This window comes from Hyperoodon ampullatus (genome assembly GCF_949752795.1).
Source record: "Hyperoodon ampullatus genome assembly, chromosome: 10".
In the NCBI taxonomy this organism is placed as follows: domain Eukaryota; kingdom Metazoa; phylum Chordata; class Mammalia; order Artiodactyla; family Ziphiidae; genus Hyperoodon; species Hyperoodon ampullatus.
This window is the reverse complement of record NC_136923.1, coordinates 53,740,574-53,766,120: the sequence shown is the minus strand read 5'-3', so window position 1 is coordinate 53,766,120 and position 25,547 is coordinate 53,740,574. Positions and strand designations below refer to the sequence as shown.

Sequence of the window (25,547 nt, the reverse complement as noted above, 5' to 3'; positions counted from 1 at the left end):
ATCAGACTCAGAGATAAGATATCCCCAACACAATCTTTTAATAACCCAGGAACACAGGGTTCAAAAATAGCTCTCTGCACGATTTGAAATGCTTCTCCATCACTCAAAACAGCTAATAAACTAGAATGTGGAATGAATCTCAGGGCACTGCCCAGATAATGAGAAACCAGTGGGTATTCTTTGCTGTATAACAAAACCACAGGGCAGAAAGACCATATTTAGCATCACTCTTTTGGAGTTTTTCCAAAATTGCCTGAGAAGCAGAGATCCAGTTTCTTGTTCTGACTCTGCCACAAAGTCAGAGTATAACTTTGAATTAAATGTCATCTCTTGGGGGCTGTTTCCTTACCTATGAGATGAGGACAAGTTCATCTGAGGGCCTTCGGGGTCCTGGAATAATTCCCTGAGAAGGAAAATGTCAGCCTACCCCTGCCTTTTACTGTTAAGCAATTTTTATTTATTTTGGAAAATGCTTCCAGAAAAAGAATATAGAGGTAAAACGTCAGGATTATTCCTGAGTTGTAACATGTGGTCATAGGGTTACTTACAATCAAGTTCTCTCCAATGCTGAGAATGAAAAAGTTGCCTAGCAGTTAAGAAATATAAAACTCTCCCTCCTGGGGTCTGATGTATTCTGTTGTAAAATGGTTCTTCCAAACTCCCTGGCGCAGAGAGGACCATCTTAGTGCCATGCTGAATGTTTAAAAAACTACGTACAAAAAAGCTTCCACGAGCAACAAACAGCTCAAGACCCAGGGCAAATGGGGAGCCTCGGAGGTCCCTTCCGTTTTTATAACTTTTGCGGGGGGCAGCACCCCCCCACAGCAAGTGGGATCTTAGTTCTCCAACCAGCGCCCCCTACAGTGGAAGCGCAGAGTCTTAACCACTGGACCACCAGGGAAGTCCCGGAGGTCCCTTCCTGAACTTGTTTTTTGGTTTTATCAACCTAACTAAAGCACCCTTCCCCTGTGGCCCAGGATGCCAGAGGTACCACATAAAGTAAGGCTGGCACCAGCCACACCCCACTTGTCATTCAGACCCTCAGCTACACTCACCAAGTTCAACAACGTGAAGTAAAAATTTTTTTCCACTTGTATTACAGTAAAATTTACAATGCTGTGTTAGTTTCAGGGGTGCACCAAAGTGATTGTTATATATATGTATATGTTTATATACATATACATTCTTTTTCAGATTCTTTTCCATTATAGTTTATTACAAGATATTGAATATAGTTCCCTGTGCTATACAGTAGGTCCTTGTTGGTTATCTATTTTATGTATAATAATGTGTATCTGTTAATCCCAAACTCCTAATTTATCCCTCCCTACACTTTCCTCTTTGGTAACCATAACTTTGTTTTCTATGTCTGTGGGTCTATTAACATGATGTAAAATTAAACAAATCAGAACCCTGCATGCACATTCAGGATAACAAGAGCATTTGCATCGATTCGGATTATAAAGACTATGGAAATGAGGTGCAACAGGGGAAACCAGTTTAAATATTCTGTTGTCTGGTCAAATTTCTAACTCAGATCCAATTGACCTAAATGAGACAGCAAGGCTAGAATGGACACCAGAAGGTTGCAAGCTAGTGTACATAATGCTCCCCCCACAGCTTAAAACTATCCAGTTCTGAGTGAGAATGGGAGTTCCTTTTGCAGCTCTGTCTCCCTTCGTCGGCTCAGAAACCAAATGAGTGGCTCTGAACCTTCCTGACTTCCTGGAAACTGCCACAAAAGACTGCGTGACCACCTCTCTCCCCCTTTCAAGGGCATCAGTCACGTGTCATACACACACACACACACACACACACACACACACACGCATGCCATAGCTCATAAATGCCCAGGTGCTTCTTTCTGTTAATGTCTCATCACGAAGCCAGAGCTGTATTTTTTATTTGCCAGAGCTGTTTTAGAGCCTCCATGTAGAACTCACCCCAAAAAGAATACTTCTAAGCAAGTCTATAACAAATCAAAATCTGAAGCTGTGCCAATCACTTGTTGGCTCAACCATCAAATACTGAAGACCTACCAGGCAAACACGAAGCCCATGGCTGCCTTCTTGGCATGACTCTGTCACGAGCCACCAAACAAGGTGTAGGAGAACCCAAGTGCCAGGGAGGCTCCGGGAGAAAAGTGACCCCGGAAAACTCAGAAGGCTAGCAACTCTCCACTTTATAATTTAAAATATAATAAGAGAGGCTGGGGGCATGCACATGGGGTACATGGGAACTCTGTAGTTCCACTCAATTTTGCTATGAGCCTAAAACTGCTCTAAAAAGAGTCTATTTTTAAAGAGAGATAGAGATCATTATTAATGTTTTTTGTTTTCTCTGTAGCCTTTTCTGAATTTTCCAAGTTTTTTATAAGGAACATGAAATAATACCTTTACAACTAGAAAACTAAGTCATTAAAACAGAATATGACCCTCCCCCTTTTTTTGTATTAAAAAAAGAACAAAAGTCACTGAACTATACACTGAAAACAGGTACATTTGTTAATTATTCCACCATAAGGTTAATTTTAAGAAGTATTTTTAAAAGCCTTAGAAATCTTACTTTTCACTTTATTTTTTAAAATTAATTAATTTATTTATTATTTATTTTTGGTTGTGTTGGGTCTTTGTTGCTGCGCACGGGCTTTCTTTACTTGCGGCAAGCGGGGGCTACTCTTCGCTGCGGTGTGCGGGCTTCTCATCGCGGTGGCTTCTCTTGTTGTGGAGCACGGGCTCTAGGTGAATGGGCTCAGTAGTTGTGGCATGCGGGCTCTAGAGCACAGGCTCAGTAGTTGTGGCTCACAGGCTCAGTTGCTCCGCGGCATGTGGGATCTTCCCAGCCCATGACTCGAACCCGTGTCCCCTGCATTGGCAGGCGGATTCTTAACCTCTGCGCCACCAGGGAAGTCCTATATTTCGCTTTAAACAGTTTATATTATAGTGTATGTTATAATCTTTTAAAAAATTTTTATTGCAATATAGTTGATGTATAATATTACATAAGTTACAGGTGTACAATATAGTGATTCACAATTTTTAAAGGTTATACTCTATTTATAGTTATTATAAAATATTGGCTGTATTTCCCGTGTTATACAATATATCCTTGTAGCTTATTTTATACACAATAGTTTATAACCTCTTAATCCCCTACCCTCTATTGCCCTTCCCCATGTATGTCGTAATCTTTAGGGAAAGTTAATTTGTGTAAACTAGCAGTACATGTTCCTGTTAAATTTGTGTTTCCTTTCAAGATAATTAAAGTAAGTTCTCAAATTTTGGTGTCACCAATTTGAGATTTGGGGTCCCATAGCCTACTGTCACTAAAGGTAACAATTATAATTCTGTAGAATAAATGGTTTGCTAAGCAAATAATAATAATAAAAGTTATTGCATAATGGATACAGAGTTTCTCTTTAGGAGGATGAAGAAGTTCTAGAGATGGAGAATGGTGATGGCTTCCCAACAGTGTGAGTATACTTAATGCCACTGAACCGTCCCCTTCAAAATGGTTAAAATGGTACAGTTTATGTTATGTATATTTTACCATAATAAAAGGAACTTTAGCTTCCACCTAAACACAGTTTTCTGGAGATTCCATACTTTTTAAACGGGAACCAATACAGGAAGAATGTCGCAAATGCTCTGCTGGGTGCCTCATGTGCTTTACCAACAAGAAGTCTAAAATTAGGGTTTCAGTCTCTTCCATTACACTAGTCCTTAATGCAAGGTCCCTGAGACAAAATTTGTCATTTGGTGATTTTCACAAAGACCACAGAGGCACAGAGAGGTGTGTCTGGGGAAACACACCCAAACCTGCAAGGCCTACTCTGAAATCACTGCTACTCTGGTTCCACCCATTCTAACAAATATTTATTCAGAGCCGACTACAGCCCGGCACTGCGCCAGGACTTAGGGCAACACCTGCTCTCCTGGATCCTGCCTTCAGTCAAACTATTTCATTGATTTGTTGATTTCAAATAACATTACGGGTGGGCGGGGAAGGGACAAATTGGGAGTTTGGGATTAGCAGATGCAAACTATTATATATAGAATGGATAAACAACAAGGTCCTACTGTATAGCACAGGGAACTATATTCAATATCCTGTGATAAACCATAATGGAAAAGAATATGAAAAAGAATGTATATATATGTATGTACAACTGAATCACTTTGCTGTACAGCAGAAACTAAGACAACATTGTAAATGAACTATACTTCAATTAAAAAATTAAAATTAAAAAAATAAACCATCAAATCAAGTAATATTACAGGACACAGTGTGACTTGTATGTCTCAAAGGAGCCATGTGTTTTCTTGTTTCCTTTTTATTTCTTTTTCTTTATACTCTGAAATGATTCAAACTTACAGAAGAGTTGCAAGAATATTACAGAGAACTCCTTTATTGTTGAACCCATATTTAACAGTTACTGATGTTCTGGTATCTGCTTTATCCTGGCTCTGGGTCTCTCCCTCCCTTCTCCTGCCCTGCCCCTTGCTTTCCTCCCCTCCATCCACACCCAGCCAGCTGCCTCCTCCTCCCCTTCCCTCTCCCTTTCTCCTTATAGACAGGTTTTCTGGAACCACTGTGAGGCACAGACATCTCCTTTTATTCCTAAACACTTCATTATGTATTTTCCAAGAATAAGAACCTTCTCTTATTTAACCACAGTACAATTATCAATTTCTGGCAGTTAACATTGATTCAATAGTATTACCTAATACATAGCGCATACTCAAAAGTTGCCAATTGTCCAAACAATGGGAAAAGGGGTGGTACCCAGGGTTGTTTTTTTGTTTTGTTTTTTTTGCGATACGCGGGCCTCTCACTGTTGTGGCCTCTCCCATTGCGAGCACAGGCTCCGGACGCGCAGGCTCAGCGGCCATGGCTCACGGACCCAGCCGCTCCGCGGCACGTGGGATCCTCCCGGACCGGGGCACGAACCCGCGTCGCCTGCATCGGCAGGTGGACTCTCAACCACTGCGCCACCAGGGAAGCCCGGAAATTCTCCCTATTTTATAACTTCTCCCTCTTACTTAACAAAGCTCTTAACAACCACCTCACGTTTAACCTGAATTCATGATATGACTTAATCCTATTTTCCTTTCGTTTTAGTCACTGAAAATCTCTGGATAAAAATATTTTCTTGTAATAAAATTCGGAAGCATCACCCTCCCCCCCCAGTTAGAAACTATTCAAAGCCCAGTAGCCCTTCTGCTTGGCGCCTCTCAGCAACTACAATTTTTTTTTTTTTTTTTTGCGGTACGCGGGCCTCTCACTGTTGTGGCCTCTCCCGTTGCGGAGCACAGGCTCCGGACGCGCAGGCTCAGCGGCCATGGCGCACGGGCCCAGCCGCTCCGCGGCATGTGGGATCCTCCCGGACCGGGGCACGAACCCGTGTGCCCTGCATTGGCAGGCAGATTCTTAACCACTGCGCCACCAGGGAAGCCCAGCAACTACAATTTAAAGCAGTATTTCTCAACCTTTTTTATCATCATCAGTTTCCTAGGAAGCCTTTTCAGACAAATTTCCTTAAGCATCCCTCCAATGAAATTAATACAAGAGATAGACTGTTCATCTATTCATGTACTCTACCTATATCTGCACCACCATCCCAGGAACCATTTTTTATCACCCCCATTTAGAATGTATTGTCTAAGGTCATTCACAAGCTAGGGTGGGGAGAAAAAGGAGAGAGATCAAGGTGTTACCTGTGTGAGACAAGACCCCAGTCCAGCCCGGGATCCTCAGAGCCGAAGGATCAGAGGTCTAATGGCCCCTCTTCTACAGATGTGGTCTAGGGTCTACCCCGGCCCCATAACAGGCTCAAAATACTACAGAAGACTTTGCATATTCAAAGCTGGAATGGAAGTCTTAGGGGGATAAAGGAAAATCCCCCTCTTGTAAAGGAGATGGATGAACCTGGATTGTCTAACGGTTCCTTCCACAGATGTCTCCCTGGTGACTCAGTCTACTCAGCAGTCTTAACGGGGGAGCTGTGGTCTCAGTACCTCTTTGGAGGCCATTCATCCACTCATTAGAACCAATGCATATATATATACATACATTTTCTTTTTCTGGCTGTGCCACGAGGCTTGTGGGGTTGAACCCAATATATTTACATTAAGCCTGAATTGGAGTCCCCTAAATTGTCTGAAAAAGTATCTCCAGGGACTTCCCTGGCAGTCCAGTGGTTAGGACTCTGCCCTTCCACTGCAGGGTACATGGGTTCAATCCCTGGTCAGGGAACTAAGATCCCACATGCCCCAAGGCCAAAAAAAAAAAAAAAAAGTATCTCCAGGTGGCTCTAAAACTGATGTTTTAGATATTTACCTAAAATAATGGCAAGTGCCAGATAGTCAGGGAGAGGACCTCATAAAATAAGATTAACAGCACCCCACCCTGTAATATTTGTGTGCTTTCCAAAAATATGAACAAATATCAAGTTCTCGTGACTTTATGCAGGTGATATTCAGGAAAATTAAATATACAAATAAGACAGTCTGTGAAAGAACACAAATTCAGGGGAAATTTTGAATACATATGACATTGTAAGCAGGGGTTGTGCTTTCTTTCTAGAACACAGCTCTAAAATAATAAAATAAAGATTTTTAAAAATCAATCAGGATATAGAAGAACTGAAAAATATCAACAAGAACTGGATCTAATTGACATTTACAGAACAATTCTCCCAATGACAAAGAATACATACTATTTTCAAGTATATATGGAACATTCACCAAGACAGAACATAACCAAGGTCATAAAACAACCCATAAAAAGATTTAAAAACTGAAATGATACAAAGTATGTTCTCTGACCATAATGAAATTAAACTAGAAATGAGTAACAGAAAGATAACAGGAAAACCTTCAAACACTTGGAAACTAACACACTTCTAAATAATCCATGAGTCGAAGAGAAAGACTCAAGGGAAACTAGAAAATACTTTGAACTGAACTAAAATTAAAATACTACATATCAAAATTTGTGAAGGCAACTAAAGCAGTGCTTCAAGGGAAACTTATAGCGTTAAATATTTACATTAGAAAAGATGAAATAATTTAAGCTTCTACTTTAAGAAACTAAAAAAAGAAGAAACTAAACATAAATAGCAGAAGGAAAGAATAAAAAAGATTAGAGCAGAAGTTAAAAAAAATTAAAAATAGAAAACAGTAAAGACCACCAGTGAAACAAAAAGCTGGTTCTTAGCAAGATCAATAAATTGATAAATCTCTAGCAAGACTGTCAAAGACACAAATTACCAATATCAGGAAAAGGAAAAAGGGAATATCACTACAGGCTTCAAGATATTGAAAGGATAATTAGGGAATAATACAAGCAACTCTATACACCCTATAAATTCAACAATTTATAAGAAATGAACCAATTCCTCAAACAGCATTTACTACCAAAACATACCCAAGATGAAACAGATAATCTGAGGAGCTTTACAACTATTTTTAAATTGAATCTGTAGTTAAAAACCCTTCCAAAAAAGAAATCTCCAGGCCAGATGGTTTCCCTGGTGATTTCTACCAAATATTTAAAGAAGAAATAACACCAACTCTACACAATTTCTTCCAGAAAATATAACAAGAAGGATACTTCCCAACTCATTTTAAGGCCAGCATTACCCTGATACCAAAACCAGACAAAGACGGTATTAGAAAACTACAAACAAATATATTTCATAAACATAGATGCAAGAGTCCTTAACAAAATATTAGCAAATTGCATCCAGCAACATAAATAAAGAATAATATACCATAACCAAGTAAGGTTTATCCCAGGATAGCAAGGCTGCTTCAAAATTCAAAAAGCAATCAGTGTAACCTACCACATTAATAGCTGAAAGCAGCAATCAGAAAAGGGCCAGACAGTAACCATTTCAGTCTTTGCTGGCCTCAAGGTCTCTGCAGCAACTATTCAACTTTGTCACTGTAGAGTGAAAACAGACATAGGCAATATGTAAACAAATGGGCATGACTGTGTTTCAGTAACACTTTATTTACAAAAGCAGGTAGCAGACCCTTTCAAAATAAAAAACACTCAACAAACTGGGAATAGAAGGAAGCTACCTCAGCAGAATAAAGGCCATTTATGAAAAGTCCACAGCTAACATCATACTCAATGGCAAAGACAGAAAGCTTTTCCTCTAAGATCAGGAACAAAGCAAGGATGCCCACTCTCACCATTTCTATTCAACATAGTATTAGAAGTCCTAGCCAGAGCCATTAGGCAAGAAAAAGAAATAAAAGGCATCCAAACTGGAATGGAAGAAATAAAATTATCTCTGCAAATGACATGTATAGAAACCCCTAAAGAGGGACTTCCTTGGTGGTCCAGTGGTTAAGAATCCACCTTACAATGCAGGGGACGCCAGTTCAATCCCTGGTCGGGGAACTAAGATCCCACATGCCACAGGGCAACTGAGCCCGTGTGCCATAGCTACAGAACCCACGCACTCTGGAGCCCAAGCACTGCAACTACTGAACTGGCACACCACAACTAGAGAGCCCGTGCACCACAATTAATGAGCCCATGCACCACAACTAGAGAGAAGCCCGCACACTGCAATGAAAAGCCCGCGCGCCACTACGAAAGATCCTGTGTGCCACAACTAAGACCCAACACAGCCAAAAAATAAATAAATATTTCCTAAATAAAGAAACCCCTAGGGCTTCCCTCACAGCACAGTGGTTAGGAATCCACCTGCCAATGCAGGGGACACGGGTTCAAGCTCTGGTCGGGGAGGATCTCACATGCTGTGGAGCAACTAAGCCCATGTGCCACAACTACTGAGCCTGCGCTCTAGAGCCCATGAGCCACAACTACTGAGCCCGCATGTCACAACTACTGAAGCCCACACACCTGCACTGCAACGAAAGATCCCGCATGCCTCAACGAAGATCCCACATGCTGCAACTAACACACAGCACAATCAAAAAATAAAAAATAAATAAAAAAGATGTCCATACTACCCAAAGGGATCTACAGATTCAGTGCAATCCCTAGCATAATCTCAGTGGCAGTTTTTGCAGAAACAGAAAATTCATCCTAAAATTCATATGGACTCTCGAGGGACCCCGAATAGCCAAATAATTTTGAAAAAGAAAAACAAAGTTGAAGGACTCGCACATCTGATTTCAAAACATATTACAAAGCTATAGTAATCAAAACAGTGTGGTGCTAGCACAAAGAAAGTGGATCAATGAAGTAGAACAGAGAGCCACAGTATATTGTTCTGTATATGATCATATGATCTTTAACAAAGGTGTCAAAATTACTCAGTAGGAAAAGGAGAGTCTCTTCAACAAATGGTGTTGGGAAAATTTGATATCCACATGCAAAAGAATGAAGCTAGGCCCATATCTTACACTATATGCAAAAATTAACTCAAAATTGATTAAGTATCTAAACATAAGACCTAAAACTATAAAACTCCAGAAGATGACATAGGAGAAAAGCTTCATGACATTGGACTGGTCAATGATTTCTTGAATATGACACCAAAAGCATAGGCAACAAAAGAAAAAACAGACAAATGGGACAACATCCAATTTTAAAGCTTTTGTGCCTCAAAGGACACAATCAACAGAGTGGAAAGGCAGCCAAAGGAATGGGAGAAAATATCTGAACCACTTCCTGTCCAAAGTCTTCATCTACAGTCCTGCAGTCAAGGCCACCAGACATGTCCAGACCTGCTCCCAGAAGCTGGCCCACTGTCACACAAAACTCCCAAGACACATTCCGTTTGCCCTTTTTTTAAAAAATAAATTTATTTATTTTATTTATGTTTGGCTGTGTTGGGTCTTCGTTGCTGTGCACGGGCTTTCTTTAGTTGCGGCGAGCAGGGGCTACTCTTCTTTGCGGTACACAGGCTTCTCATTGTGGTGGCTTCTCTCACTGTGGAGCATGGGCTCTAGGCACGCAGGCTTCAGTAGTTGTGGCACGCGGGCTCTGTAGTTGTGGCTCACGGGCTCTAGAGCACAGGCTCAGTAGTTGTGGTGCACGGGCTTAGTTGCTCCATGGCATGTGGGATCTTCCCGGACCAGAGATCGAACCCGTGTCCCCTGCATTGGCAGGCGGATTCTTAACCACTGCGCCACCAGGGAAGCCCCCCCATTGCCTTCTTTATTCAACAAATGTTTCACAGGTAATTTTAAAACAAGCATCACCATAATTCTAGATAACAGAATTTATAAGTTGTAGGTTTAAAAGTGATTATAAATGATAATTCATTCTAATTTTCCTATGTTGCAGTCAGAGAGAACAAGCAATATGCTTCTCACTTCATCTCATTTACAGATGAAAGAAAAAAACGTTTGACATCCATATAAAATGAAACAACTAGACAGGGAAGGGATAAAAACACAAATCTCCAAGCCTTTGGTTGAATGGTCTTTCCATAAGCTGCCAATATGGTGGCATTACCTAGTTTAATGGACAGTTCCTCCCAGGCACTAACAATTCCCACCAGTTTCACTACAGTTAATGTCCGCAATTGTCTAAGAATCATTTTACCACACCTGGGGCATCTTCCAAACCAGAGTGGATGACGTAGGCAGGATGGCTGTCTCAGTGGCCACTTGAGAAGATTAGAGGTTAAGGCAAACTGGGTAATTTTTATTAGATACATACTACATTGGGCCAGGAAGTATATACTGCATGCCCCACAGCCTTTTTAAAAAATAAGCCAAACAAATTTTTGCTAACTCTTTAACAAAGTTCCAAATTTACAGAGAAATTACAAAGATACAAAGAACTATTTATTACTAAAGAACTATTAACATTTCACCACAGTTGCTTTATCCTTTTCTCTCGTTTTCTCTATATATACACACACATTTTTCCTGAACCACATGAGAGTAAGTTGCCAAAATAATGCCCCTTTACCCCTATATACTTCAGTGTACAAATATTAAAATCAAATAAACATGGATACAGTACTGTTAGTTATAGACTGCATGCTGTCAATGTCATTTACAGAAAAAAATCAGATCACAAGTTATATTTGGTTGTTACAAAATGTATATTTTGAAGTGTTAAAAGGGAATTTACAGTTTCAAACTAAGAAAGCAAAAATAAAGACAGAAACAAAACAAAAAACACTAAAAATACCAATAACTGCTACAATGCTGGAAAGGAAAAGGAAGCAAGCCTTTAGATAAACAGAAATTCAGACAATTCCATGACACGGATAACTGCGATTTAGTCTCTTCCAAGTTAGGTTATGCTTTGCTTTTGTTCAAAAAATGACTTTGCCCAGACTTAAACTTGATTTCACAAGTTTAGTCCTATTTCTTTGACACAAAGATTTTCTAAAGTATCTTTATGTCAGTCCTATCTTGTTATTCAATGTGAGGAAAAATATATAGAGTTTTGGCTTTTAATATTCTTTTCCTGAATTTCAGCTCACCCCAAAGGAATCACAAAAACTGACGTTTAACAAAAAAAATTTCAGTTACAGGAAACTCCAGATTAACTAAGTGACTACAGTAGTGTTACAATGCACTTCGGGGCAAGGTATCAAATGGAGACCTCACAAAAAGAAAAAGGCATACATTAGCCAGGCGAATAAAAATGACCGCCAAGATTGTTGCTAGTACAGAAAGTGACAAAATATGAAATGCCACATATATAATAAGTATGCAACAATGCTCTCTCAACAGCACTAGCAACACAAATTACCTTTTGTCCTGTTCCACTTTTTGGGACCAATACATGAAATGAGTCAGCTGGAACAGGCACACAGAAAAGCTCTGTGCTGAGCGGTTAGCCAAAGGGGTCGGGAGGCCCATTTTTAAGGTATTAGTAATAGGGTGGAACTCAGCTACACGAGAATCCCAACAGCAAAATGGATTCAAAACATGTGACCCCATTTTAGCCAAAGTCCACACTCTGAGCTTCATGACCTGGAAGTTCTCCATGTCAATCAAGATTCATCTGTCAGTGCTTCCAAAGAGTCACAGGGCCCCTCAGCCAGCCCTTGGAGCCCGAGTGAAGACAGGACAGTACAGTAAGAAAAGATATGACTAAGAACTACAGGAGGCAAGCGGCAAGGCTGTGAAAGCTCTAAACATACAGCCCCAAAACAGTGCCTGTTTCTGACCAGGGAAAACCCACCAAACATCAACTACCTACAGAAGGAAATTCTGCCCAGGGGAAGGCTACAAAATCACTAATTACAACACAGGGGCCCTTCTTGGGGAAAGCCAGGGCTGAAGAGAGAGTGACTGAGGGATAAAACAGAGCAATGATTACCTTGCAGTGGAATGAACTGCTGGCTTACCCTGAGGCAAAGTCCTCAGTGATCTCATCTATAAAATCAGGGGGTAGAAGATCTCCAAGTTCCTTCCAGGGTGATGGAAAGAAAACATGCTCCAGAGTCAGACAGATCCTGGCTCCACACCCGACTAACTGGGCAACTTAGGTCACTCTATGCCTCAGTTTCTTCATCTGTAAAACAGAGATTCCACCTGCATCAGTTAGGGTTAGATTTGGCTGCGAATAGTGACTTGAAAAAAAAGCTTATTCCCCCAATCGTAGAAAAGTCCAGAAGATGGCAACCCAGGATTTGTGAGGTGGCTCAGATCAACAAAGTCATCAGAGGCATCTTCTGCCTTGATAGCCTTCATCCCAGTCACCTAAAGACTCAAGACGACTGCTGGGGGACTTCCCTGGTGGTCCAGTGGGTAAGACTCCGTGCTCCCAATGCAGGGGGCCCAGGTTCAATCCCTGGTCGGGGAACTAGATCCCACATACATGCCGCGACTAACGAGCCCACCTGCCACAACAAAGGACCACACATGCTGCAACTAAGGAGTGTGCCTGCCGCAACTAAGACCCAGTGCAACCAAATAAATAAAATGAATATTTTAAAAAATGGAGGACCTGCCATGACTCCAGGTATCTATTTTAAAAAAAAAGACGACTGCTGGAATTCCAGCCATCACGTCTGTATTCCAGTTTCGGCCACATGTCTACATTCCAATAAGGAAAAAAGGGGAAAGGTACAAAGAAGGTTCCAGGAAACTACTATGTGACCCCTCTGCTTGTAACCAGAATACAATCGCATGGCCATCCCTAGCTGTGAGGGGGGAATGAGGGGTGCAAATATAGTTTTATCTAGGACAAAGCACACATCCACATTAAAACTGGGGTTCTATGACTATAGAAGAAGGGGAGACTGGATAAATCTGCAACACCTCTCATCCCATGTTAAGGATTAAATTGTAAATGTAAAGTGTCCGACACTCCCTGGGCCCACAAATGTATCCCTTCCCCTCTGGCAGTGCTGACATTTTATGACTTGTGGTCTCCACGGCTTGCGATGTCCTTCGGGAAACAGGCTTTTCCAGCCTGGTCTCTCTTTTACTGGCTAGTCTCTGGCCACAGCCCATGTACCACCTGCATTCCAGCCATACCAAACTATCTCACTCCTTCCATGCCTCCCAACCTTTGTACTCACGGAGCTTCTACCAGGGAAGCTCTCCCCAAGCCCTGGGCTGCACAATGAACCCCCTAGACATCCTAGGTCTCCCCTCACCTGCCAATTCCCCTCTATCCCCACCACGTAGGGCTCTCCCCAGGTGCTTCCTCTCGGGTAGCATCACCCCCCCCACCCCACCCCACCCTGTATCATAAGTGCTTTCTATGGGCCACGCCCTGTTCTAAGCCCTTTACACACAGCTTTGAAGCTGATCCCAACAACCCTATGACACAGACACTATAACACCCCCATTTTACAGATGAAGAAACCGAGGCACAGAGAGGTAAACTAGATGGTCCACGGCCACACAGGTTGTAAACAGCAGAGCCAGGATGCAAGCACAGGCTGTTGGACTGCAGAATCCATACCCTTTGCCACCACATGAGGCTGCCTTGACTCCCTGACTGAGGGGTCTGCATGTCATTTCAGACCAGGGATGGTCAAACCACAGCCCACAGGCTAAATCCAGCCCACCACCTGTTTCTGTAGATGAAGTTTTACTGGAACAGACACACCCAGTTGTTTACAATGGGAGAGTTGAGGAGTTGCCATGGAGACCACAGAGCCCACAGAGCCAGATATTAACTGTCTGACCCCTTATAGGAAAAGTCGGCCACCCCTGTTTCAGGCTGTCAGCTCCATAAGGCAGGGCCTGCACTGTGTTCTTCTGACCCCCACATCTCTCAGGGCATTTGTTTATTTGTTTTTAATTGAAGTATAGTTGATTTACAATGTTGTATTAGTTTCTGGTGTACAGCAAAGTGATTCAGTTATACATGTACATATTCATTTTCATATCCTTTTTTATTATGGTTTATTACAGAATATTGAATATAGTTCCCTGTGTTATAGAGCAGGACCTCATTGTTTATCTATTTTATATATAATATTCAATAGTCTGTATCTGTTTATCTCAAACTCCTAATTTATCCCTCCCCCATCCCCTATTCTCTTTGGTAACCATAAGTTTGTCTTCTATGTCTGTGAGTATATTCAATTTTGTAAATAAGCCCATTTGTATCAATTTTTAGACTCCACATGTGATACCATACATCTGTCTTTCTCTGACTTGCTTCACTTAGTAGGATCATCTCTATGTCGATCCATGTTGCTGCAAATGGCATTATTTCGCTCTTTCTTAGGGCTGAGTAATATTCCATATTGTGTGTGTGTGTGTGTACCACATCTTTTTTATCCATTTATCTGTCAATGGACACTTAGGCTGCTTCCACATCTAGTGCTGTAATGAACACTGGGGTGCATGTATCTTTTTGAACTAGAGTTTTCTCCAGAAATACTGCACGGCATTTGGTATACACATAAAAGGTGCTCAACAAGTACACGGGGTGTGAACATCCAACAGGCCTAATTACACATAGAGGGCAGTGTGTTTGGGGCCTGATGCTGCCAACTCACGCAGGGCTTGGAAACTCTCCCAATTGAACAACCAAAGGACCCAGAAAAACCACCGTGGTGGCGTTCCCTGCACTGTTCACAACCCATCACAGTAGTGACGGAGTGACCATTGCAGCGACGTACCTGTTGCCTAATCTACTTAATTCCCCCAGAACAAGGGGCTCACAGAAAGCCCCAGCCCCACGCACACTCGGGAGAACCTGAATCCCACGGCTTCCTTGGTGGTTCCCAATATCTGCTCGTGGCTCACCGGCCACATGACCAGCACTGCAGATAAACACAACACATCCTGGAAAAGAGTTACTAAAAACTGAGGTTGGTCACGTTTTGACTTGTTACATTTTCATCAAAATATTTCTAGAAAGGGACCAAACCACATAGAAACAGAAATAGTCTTTTAAAAACTACCGCACAATGTGAAAAAGTTATTCACAGCTCAAATGCCTTCTCCGACCTTCAAAGAACAGGCTTGTGGGCCACATTTCCTGATTGTATTGTTATTATTATTATTATTTTTTTTTTTATGGCTGCGTTGGGTCTTCGTTGCCACGTGAGGGCTTTCTCTAGTTGGCCAACGGGGGCTACTCTTTGTTACAGTGCGCAGGCTTCTCACTGCAGTGGCTTCTCTTGTCTCGGAGCATGGGCTCTAGGTGTGCGCGGGCTTCAGCAGTTGTGGCACGTGGGCTCAGTAGTTGTGGCTTGCAGGCTCTAGAGCACAGGCTCAGTAGTTGTGGCGCACAGGCTTAGTTGCTCTGCGGCATGTGGGATCTTCCCAGAGCAGGGCTCGAACCCATGTCTCCTGCACTGGCATGTGGATTCTTAACCACTGTGCCACCAGGGAAGCCCTGTATCATTATTCTTCATAACATTACACAAGGCACAAATAAAGCACTTTCTTTCTGGGCTGTGACCATATCCAATCGAGTCTGGGTTATCAAAACCAAATTCTGGATGGTTTTCTTTCTAATTCTGTCTTGGCCAGGCCTGAAATCCCATCAGGAGCCGCCCAGAGGAAATGAGCAAAACACCTCCCATATTTCTGGCACAATCATCTCAATCCTGCTTTTAGGACACAAAAGCTCTCATCTCTCCTTTCCTCCCAGGGTTCTCAAACAGCTGTCCGCTGGAGCACACCCTGCCAGGCCAGAGGCTGGGCAGCCAATGGAGACCAGCATCCGCTACACAAATCAAACCATTTGTCACCTGGGGCCCTGAGTGGGGGAGGAAGGGCTGAGAAACAGCTGCATACTGGCTACGGCTGGGTCAACAATGACCACCAACTCACCCCCAGGTTCCACGAAGTCACCCACTGGTCTGTTTAAAATACCAGACACCCAGCAAACAAACTACTGCATGCTAGGCACTGTGCCAGGCCCGATGCATGCAGGAGCTCACAGCAACGCTACAAGGCTGGCCTCATGCACAGATGAGGAAACCAGGGTCCAAAGAGGTAAGTGACTTGTAAAGGTCATGCAGCAAAAACGAGGCAAAGCTGGACCAGCAAGGGGGTCTAAGCACGTCACCAGCCTGTGCTCCTGCAGGCTGTCCCCTCAGAAGCAAGGCGATTCCAGAAGGAGGCAGTCCCAGCTTCCAAAAGCTCCCCAGGTGGCAACACAGAGGTGGCCGGGATGGGGAGCAACGCACTCATTTACACACTGATGGTGAGCAGTGAGAAACGGTCCAGCCACTCTAACAGTTTCTACATGCACCTCTCCTAGGACCCTACAATTCCAACCCCAGTGCTGACCCAAGAGAAATAAAGCTTACGTCCACACACAGACTTGTACACAAACAGTAGCTTTATTTGTCATAGCCAAAAACTGGAAACCACCCAAACGTCCACCTACAGGTATATCAATAAACAAACTGTGGTATATCCACAAATGCACTATGACTCAACAACAGAAAGAAACCCAGTATAAACTACTGATGGGGGGGCAATGTGGACGCATCTCAGAACATCTTTCTGAACTAAACAAACCAGACTCCGAAAAGGATATACTGTATGGTTCTAACTACATGAAACCCAAAGAGACAAAACAAATTCATGGTGATAAAAATCAGAAACAGATGGCAGGGAAAGGGGAATGGACTGGAAAGAAGCACAAGGAAACTTCCTGGGGGGTGGAAACGTTCTGTACCTTTTGAAGCAGTGGTTACATGGCATAAACAAGTATCAAAATTCAAACAGAACACCTAAGACCTGTGTATTGTATGTTAATTATAACTTTAAAAAGAAGTCCTTGGACTAAGGAGTCATTCTGATGATAAAATGGCAAACAGATTATCACGATTCCTTCCAAAACTAACTGCTCAGTAGAACTTAAAGAAACCCCAAAGAAACCCCAATTTGCCCATTAAAGTAAATTAGCTTTACTCACAGGCATTAGAAACAATTTCCCTCACAATATTACCTACCTAATATTTGCCCAAGGGGTCTGTCTAGCAAACAAAGATGAATGAGCCCATCAATGCTTCCTAACAAGCCCATTATAGTCATGACAGCAACCTGTGCCCTTCCACGGGAGAGATGGCTGTCACCATGGCAACTGGTGGAAGGCAGGAAAGGTGGATGGGGAAGGGAGCTGGTGAGCTAAAGAACCACCTTAGAATTATGACTGTCAGGATGCAATACCCCCCACCACCAAGATGTCCACATCCTAATCCCTGGAACCTGTGACTGTTACCCTACACAGCAAAGTTTTTGGCATATGACAGATTGATAAAATTCAGGATCTTGAAATGGAGGGATTATCTAGGTGGGCCCTAAATGCATTCATAGGAGCCCTTCTAACAGGGAAGCAGAGGGAGATTTGACACACACAGAGGAGAAGGCAACAAGAAGACAGGCAGAAACTGGAGTGATGCGGTTACGAGCCAAGGAACGCTGGCAGCCACCAGAAGCTGGAAGAAGCAAGAAGCAATTTTCCCTTAGAGTATCCGGTGGGAGCATAGTCCTGCCAGCACCTTGATTTCGACCCAGTGAACCTGATTTCAGACTTGGGCCCTTCAGAACTATGAGAAAATAACTTCCTGTTGTTTAAAGCTACCAAGTTTGTGGTCATTTTTCATAACAGCCATAAGAAAACTAATACAGACTGGAAGCCTTAAAGCTGTATTGCTTCTGCCAGCAGTCTACATTCCCCCAGTATCAACTCGAACTCCTAAGAAATTAATTTATTAATTTCAAATTAATAAAAGGGTTTTTTTCTCTTGAAAGAAAACATCAGAGAACATCTCATTACCATGGGTTAGGCAAAGATTTCCTAAACAGGACTCAAAAAGAACCAAACATAAAGGGAAAACATAGAAAATGTGACATTAAGATTAAGATTTTATGTTTACCAAGACACTAGTAAGAGATGAACTGGCAAACCGTAGAGTGAAAGAAGATAGCTGCCTTCTCTAATATGCACTGCCTGTGTGCATGTGTACACAGACCCATCAATGAACTTGTATGAAGAAAAGAACTTTTACAAGTCAATACGAAAAAGGCAGATACCCCAATATATAAATAGACAAAGGACTTAAATAGCACCTTACAAAATATGACATCCAAATGGCCAATAGATACATGAAAAGACGCTAAACTTCATTAGTCTTCAGGGAAGGCAAATCAAAACCACACAATGAAATACCACCACACACCCACCAGATTGGCTATGATGAAAACAACAGATGATGTCAAGTGTGCAAGAGTCTGTGGAACAGCTGAAACTCACACATTTCTGGTGGAATATTAACAGACACAACCACTCTGCAAAACTCTCTGGCAATATCTCATAAGGGAGACATTTGCAATATCTCCACTCCTAGGTATCCACCCACAGAAAGGCATACATATTATTTCCCAAAACTATTCATATGGGCCGAAAACTGGGAAGAACTCAAATGTCTATCTGCATCTGCAATAGATATAAACATATTTAGTATATTCACACAATGGAACACCAAACAGTAGTGGAAATAAAAAGACCACAACGTGGATGGGGCTCTCAAACATAATGTTAAGAAAAAGAAGTCAGATACAGAAGATCACATCCTGTATGATATGAAATTCAAAAAAAGGCCTAACTAATCTACGGTACTAGAAAACAGAATAGTGGAGCCCTCCGGGGGGGTTGAGGGGATGACTGCAAGGGATGGGGCTGGGGGCTGCTCTTTCTTGATCTGGGTGTGATCTGTGTATGAAAATTCATTGAATTATGTATGCTTATGAGTTGTGTACTTTTCTGAATGTATGTATGTTAGACTTCAAATTTACCCTCAAAAACTCAGTTATTCAGAGATTATGTGAAAAGGTGTGGGCAGCTTTCCTTTTTCTCAATAACGTTTTCGAACCGCAAAATGGATGCAAGTTCACCTTAGGGGGAAAAATAATGGAAAAAAGAGAAGAGAAGAAAATAAAAATCACCCACAATCCCACCAACCAAGGAAAACTGTGGTAACCATTTGGTGTAAATCTCCTCAAATACATGTACGTTTTAAAAGAGGGGGAGAGCTCCCCTGGTGTCACAGTGGTTAAGAATCTGCCTGCCAATGCAAGGGACACGGGTTTGAGCCCTAGCCCGGGAAGATCCCACATGCCGTGGGGCAACTAAGCCCGTGCGCCACAACTACTGAGCCTGCACTCTAGAGACCACACAACTGCTGAGCCCACGTGCCACAACTACTGAAGCCAGCACGCCTAGAGCCTGTGCTCCGCAGCAAGAGAAGCCGTGACAATGAGAAGCCTGCGCACCGCAACAAAGAGTAGCCCCCGCTCACCGCAACTAGAGAAAGCCTGCGCATAGCAAGGAAGACCCAACACAACCAAAAATAAAAAAACAAATAAATAAATAAATTTTTAAAAAAAGAAATAAAAGGTGGGGGAGGGGACTTCCCTGGTGGTGCCGTGGTTAAGACTCCGTGCTCCCAATGCAGGGGGCCTGGGTTCGATCCCTGGTCAGGGAACTAGATCCCAAATGCATGCCGTAACTAAGAGTTTGCATGCCACAACCAAGGAGCCCACGTGCTGTAACTAAGGAGCCTGCCTGCCACAACTAAGGAGCCCGCCTGCCGCAACTAAGGAGCCTTCCTGCCACAACTAAGGAGCCCACCTGCCGCAACTAAGACCCGGTGCAACCAAATAGATAAATAAATTTAAAAATAATAATAATTAAATAATTAAAAGGTGGGAGAGAGAGGATCCTGCAGGGAGTGATTAACACACAGCAGGTTATAACATATATAATATATTACATATATTGTGCATATTACATATATTATATGTGATATGCAGTTTTGTAACCTAAGCAACCACCCCTTTATTATTATTGTCAATGAAACGATCTAGTGTCCCTAAACTATTTGAGTGCAGCCTCAGAACAATCTGACAACCCGGACAGCAAGATGTGCAAATCCTTCCAAAGTACACAGAGGCAAGAATGTTAAACCAGAGCAGTGATTTTCAACCCTAGTATCACCACCAATTACCTCTAAAACTACTGGAATACTCAAAAAGCATTCATTTTAATGCAGTCTGATTTTTAAAGTTAATATATGCCCCTACTGGCTTTGCTAAATGGGCCAGGTGGACCCAAAATCCTGGGAAATCATGGCTGGAGGCTAAACACTACCTTCTCAAAGTATGTTAATGCAGATCAAGACAAAAGCAAGCCCTGGAAATCTAGTCCCTAAAGGTCCACCCTGGGTGGGTTGTGGTGGGTCTGAAGTCAGGGTGGGCATGTCTGCTGAGCCAGAAGACAAAGACTGCTGGCTGCAGACAGCAGGGCAAATGATAAACATACTAACTCAAGGACAAGGCTATGAGCAGGTAGAGAACTAAGAATTATAACAGTAGCAAACACTGGCCAAAACAGAACTAAGTCCTGGTTTGATTTCTTCTCTGTCATGCATTCCTTTGCTTACTCATTCAGTAATACTTGCTGAACCTTTATTATATGCCACACCCTGTTCTAGGCACTGGCAATATAGCAGTGAACAAGACAGGTGAAATTATTCTCTGTCCTCAGGGAGCTAACACCTAGTGCAGAAAGACAAAAGAGTAAAATGCAGAGCATGTCAGCTGGCGGTTAAGTGTTTAGGAGGAAAAGCAAGGAAGGGAGATGGGGATTAGAGGCTGGAAGAGGGAGTAAGTCACTTCCCACAGAGATGTAAATGTCTGGTTCCAAGTCTCTCTCCTCTCAAAGAACTCTAGGATAATTACGTTAATGGAGTCCCAGAGTCATCCCAGCATTCAAAAAACAGACCAAGAATTTTATGGACCAGAAAGGGTCCATTTACCATGGGGCAAATTGAAGATCCAATAATAGCTCCCACTTCCCAGGATCCTGAACTATTCTCAGCCCCTTATACACCGGTGTCTTCATTTAATCCCCACACTGAACTAATGAGAAGCATAGGGGTAATACCATCTTCGACATTTAACAGATGGGAAAACGGAATCCCAGTGCAATTAGGGAACTGGCCCAAGGTAACAGGTGTGCTAAATGCTGACGTCAGGACACTGCTCTAACTTTCCAAATAAATGTCCATTGGTGGCCTGAGGTTTTCTTTTGCCAACACTCATCTTCCTTCATCTATTCAAGATTTGCTTTTCAGTGTTTTACTGAGTTCTCACAACCCCACCAATCACCTGAAAAAGAATTAGAAGCTGGTTCCTTTTTTTTTTTTTTTTTTTTCTTGGCCGTGCAGCTTGTGGGATCCTAGTTCGCCAAACTGGGATTGAACTCAGGCCCCCTGCAGTGGAATCACAGAGTCCTAACCACTGGACCACCAGGGAATTCCCTAAATATATATTTTAATATTTGTAGCACCTACCTCTTTCTGAAATTGTACTCATTTGTTTAGACGCATTTACTCTTTAATGCCATCTTACAAATCTCTACCATGCTGTAATGTCTGAAATATTTTCTTTAAAGAACTATAATAATGGATTATAGAAACTCCTTAATGGGTATTCCCTCCCCTCCCCTCCCCACTTGCCCCGGCTCTGATTACTTCACACTTTCTCAGACAATGAGCGAGCCAAGTGTCCTGGACATGCTCTCCTGAGCATGTCCCACCTGTGTAGTTTTCCCTCCTGTCACCTCTGTTTATGTCATTTATTTTGTGTTCTGGCCACACCACCTTCTTCAGGGCATGGGGATGAGGATGAGAATGCTACAAATAAGTTAAGGCAGAATATGATACTGAATGGTAAAATATAAGCTTTACAGCAACTTGAGGACATGCAAGCAGACACCAGAGTAAAGTGGTGACTAGGGGTTGACTGGTGTGAAGACCTAGGAGCCGGTGGAGGATGTTATCAACAGCATGGCAGCCTGGGAACACTCACCAAGGACTTCGAGGCTGGAGATTTCTCATTAACTGCAGGCAATTTGAAAAGAACTGCAAAGGAACACACCATGAGGCACCCCCAAATGCAGGGAGCTTGACCCAGCCCACCTACTTGCACCAAGGCAATTCCCTGGACTGAGGAAGGGTGGGCTCCTTTCACTTCTGAATCCTGTGACCCCTCCACTACTTGATGAGAAGATGCCCATGTGTTTTTGTTTGTTTGTTTTTGCTGTACGTGGGCCCCTCACTGTCACGGCCTCTCCCATTGCAGAGCACAGGCTCCGGATGCGCAGGCTCAGTGGCCATGGCTCACAGGCCTAGCCGCTCCGCAGCATGTGGGATCTTCCCGGACCGGGGCACGAACCCGTGTCCCCTGCATCGGCAGGCGGACTCCCAACCACTGCACCACCAGAGAAGCCCTGCCCATGTGTTTTAAACACTGGAGTAGCTCCAGAGTAGCTGGAATGGTGCCTCTGAATAATTAAATGGACAAATGAATATATTCTCAAAGTTTCTGTCTTTGTCCTCCTCCCTCTTCCTTTTCACTGATCCAGATCTTCCTTTAAGACCCCTTGAGAAGAAAGTAGGCAGTCACAGCCATCACAGATTTTCTCCGGATCACTAAATGGACCCTTGGCCACAGATGTGGGAAACAAAACCTGACACTGAGACATTAACCATTAGAAAGGGACAATGCTTTTGGAGTCAGTGGTAGACTTCAAAACTGGTGCATCTACTATGATGAGAACAAACATTGGCAGGCAGCTATAAACCACAGTAAACAAACTCAATAGATGAGACCTCAGCAGCACACACAGTACATTTCACCTGTGTAGGCTGCAATCAAGTACGTGTTGTTGTTGTTGTTGTTATTATTATTATCATTATTATAAATTTTGCCTCTTCTCAATCTGGGCTTCAACCTAAATACTCCAGTAGATTTAGATACACAAAAGCATGAGTTACTCCAATTCCCCCTAAATCCACTCCAAAGAACAAATCCTTTAATATACATTGCAAGTAAAATGCCATCCCCAAGTGAAATAACAGTAATCCAGGGTAAAAGCTCTGTTGGCCTCATAAGCTACTTGGGAAAAAAAGCATTAAAGGTGACTGTCCAACACACAAACCAAATGCTATCACCAGCAAGGCATGGTGAAGTGCCATTAACAACGCAATTACCAGGAACTGAAATCAGATTCAGTCCTCTCATCTGTCTCCTCTCGGCACTCCACCCATCCTTTCAGCTCTCCAAGAATTGAAGGGGAAAAGGGAGAGGCAAGAGGCTCTGGGCACTGGGGCTATTTTAAGAAATAAAAGGATTCAAAAGTTAAGGTGCAACTTCCAAGAACACAGTGGCAGATCTCCAAGGAAACCCCGGTGAAAGTTCTCTGTCTATAATATCAACTCAGGTTCCATACGTAGGAAGTCATCTTCCTCTTAGTTGAGTTTCATGTAAATAACTGCCTGCTGTTTCAGCCGTAAACAATCTGAAACTTACAAAGGGAGAGAGGACCAAGTACTCTACTAACCAGCAGAGAGAAGCAAGAGTTCCCAGGGTGTGATTCAAATCTCACAAGCATCCTTAAGAACCCCAAGTCCTAATATCCAAGGGCGATTAAGGACCAGACACAAGATCTCATCAACAGCCTCTCCAAAAAGCCCCATTCTCCTTGCATGGATATTTGTATTTTCCTTTGACTTGCTTTTGAAAAACAAAGTTTAAAAATGTCAGCAGCAGTACCCCATCTGCTCCTTTCAAGTGTTCCTCACTATTCTCACTACTCAGTCCACACAGCACCGCGACCCCTTCCCTTGACACCCATCCTTCCACGTGTCCATAACTAGGCTTCCCAACTGTGAGGGTAGAGTGAGCAGGGAACTTCAAAAAACACCTAAAGGGGGAAAATAATAATAATAATTTAAATAGCGACCTGCCATTTCGAAAGGGGAGAGAGTGTCAAAGGAAAACAAACAAAACAAAACAAAAAAACTAAACTTCCGTCGCAGAGATTGGAGGCTCCCGGCCACCAACTGGGTAGGGGGCTAGCATGCGCGCCGGAAGCCGCCGAGGATAAGTGGCTGGTTTCTGGTGGTGGTGGTGTCTTTAAACGACAAAGTTTTAAATGAACTATGATATGGGGAGAATTGCTGTGATGGGATCAGATGTACTAGCTCTTTCACCCAGGCGTCAAGCACGCCCCCTCTGCCTCCCGTCCTCTGCCGTTCTCCAGGAGTACGGGAAACCGCTAGCAGTCAGGGCCCGGAGACCAGCGCGCTCGCCCGCCCGCCGCTCCAGTCCCAGCAGGAACCAGGGCTCTCCCTCCCTCCCCGCCACTGCGATGCGATCCCGGGGTGGGGTGGCGGCGCGCCGAGGGGAGCGAGGACCTGGGAAGGGCCCGGGTGCCGAGGCGGCCCCGGCTCGCCGGCGGCCCGATCGCGCGCGCACACACTCACACTCACAACAAGCGGCGCGCAGGGAGGGGCGGGCGGTCGGCGCGTTACCTGTTCTGCCAGCCCTGGAGGAGGTTGGTGTATTTGCTGAGCACGCCCTCGAGCGCCGGCTCCCTCCGCCGGCCGCTTCCACCGCACGGGCTAGCGGCCACCGAGCCCGGGCTACTGCGGCTGCCCCCGCCGCCGAGCCCGGCGGCCGCCGACCGACCGGAGACCCCCCGGCCCGCTAGGGAGCAGGAGGGCGAGGAGCCCGCCGAGGTGGCGCGGCTGCTGCTGCGGCTGCTGCTGTTGCTGCCCCCGCCGCCGTCTGCGCCCTGGGCCGCTCTCTCCATGGTTCGCGCGCGCCTGGGACGCGGGTGCCCGCAGCAGTGGCGACCCCGGCGCTGGAGCTCCTGGCGCGGCGGCGGCTACAGCTCCGGGCACCCGGGCCGCGCGTGGCTGCTCCAAATCCCCGGGAAACGCCTGACTCATACAGGAGGAAGAGGAGGAGGAGGCAAAGAAGAGCTGGGAAGGAAGCCAACGGGGCTGGATGCAGCTGCGGCCGCCCCTCCTCCGGCCGCGGCCCGGGCCCCGGCCCCTCCCTCCGCACTAGTTTCCCCGGCAAGTTCGGAGCGGGTGGCCGGTTCGGCAAGCCCTCCTCCGGTTCCTCCTCCTCTGCTTTCCAGTCCCCGCGGCCGCTCAGGCCCAGGGCTCGGGGCGCTCCCAGCGCCAATGCGCAGGGTGGGCACGCCCGGAATCCACACCCTGCCGCCCCCTCTCGGATGGGAAGGTGCGAAAGGGAATCTCCGCGCGTCACTCCCCACCCCCCAACCACCTCGGGACCTGGAGGGAGGGG

The 25,547-nt window shown here is 44.1% G+C and overlaps 1 protein-coding gene across 2 annotated transcripts in view; it reads right to left on the bottom strand.

The window, feature by feature from the left end:
* Positions 1–25,059, bottom strand: part of OSBPL10 (oxysterol binding protein like 10) — a gene marked incomplete at its 5' end in the record, with an annotated part of 290,987 nt that extends 265,928 nt beyond the window's left edge. The window contains one exon of one of the 2 annotated variants that reach the window (XM_079712260.1): positions 24,764–25,059. In XM_079712260.1, coding sequence (XP_079568386.1) covers positions 24,764–25,044 — 281 coding nt within the window. The remainder of the gene's footprint in view (positions 1–24,763) is intronic. The other variant, XM_079712261.1, reaches the window with a different exon arrangement.
* Between the last annotated feature and the right edge of the window lie 488 nt (positions 25,060–25,547).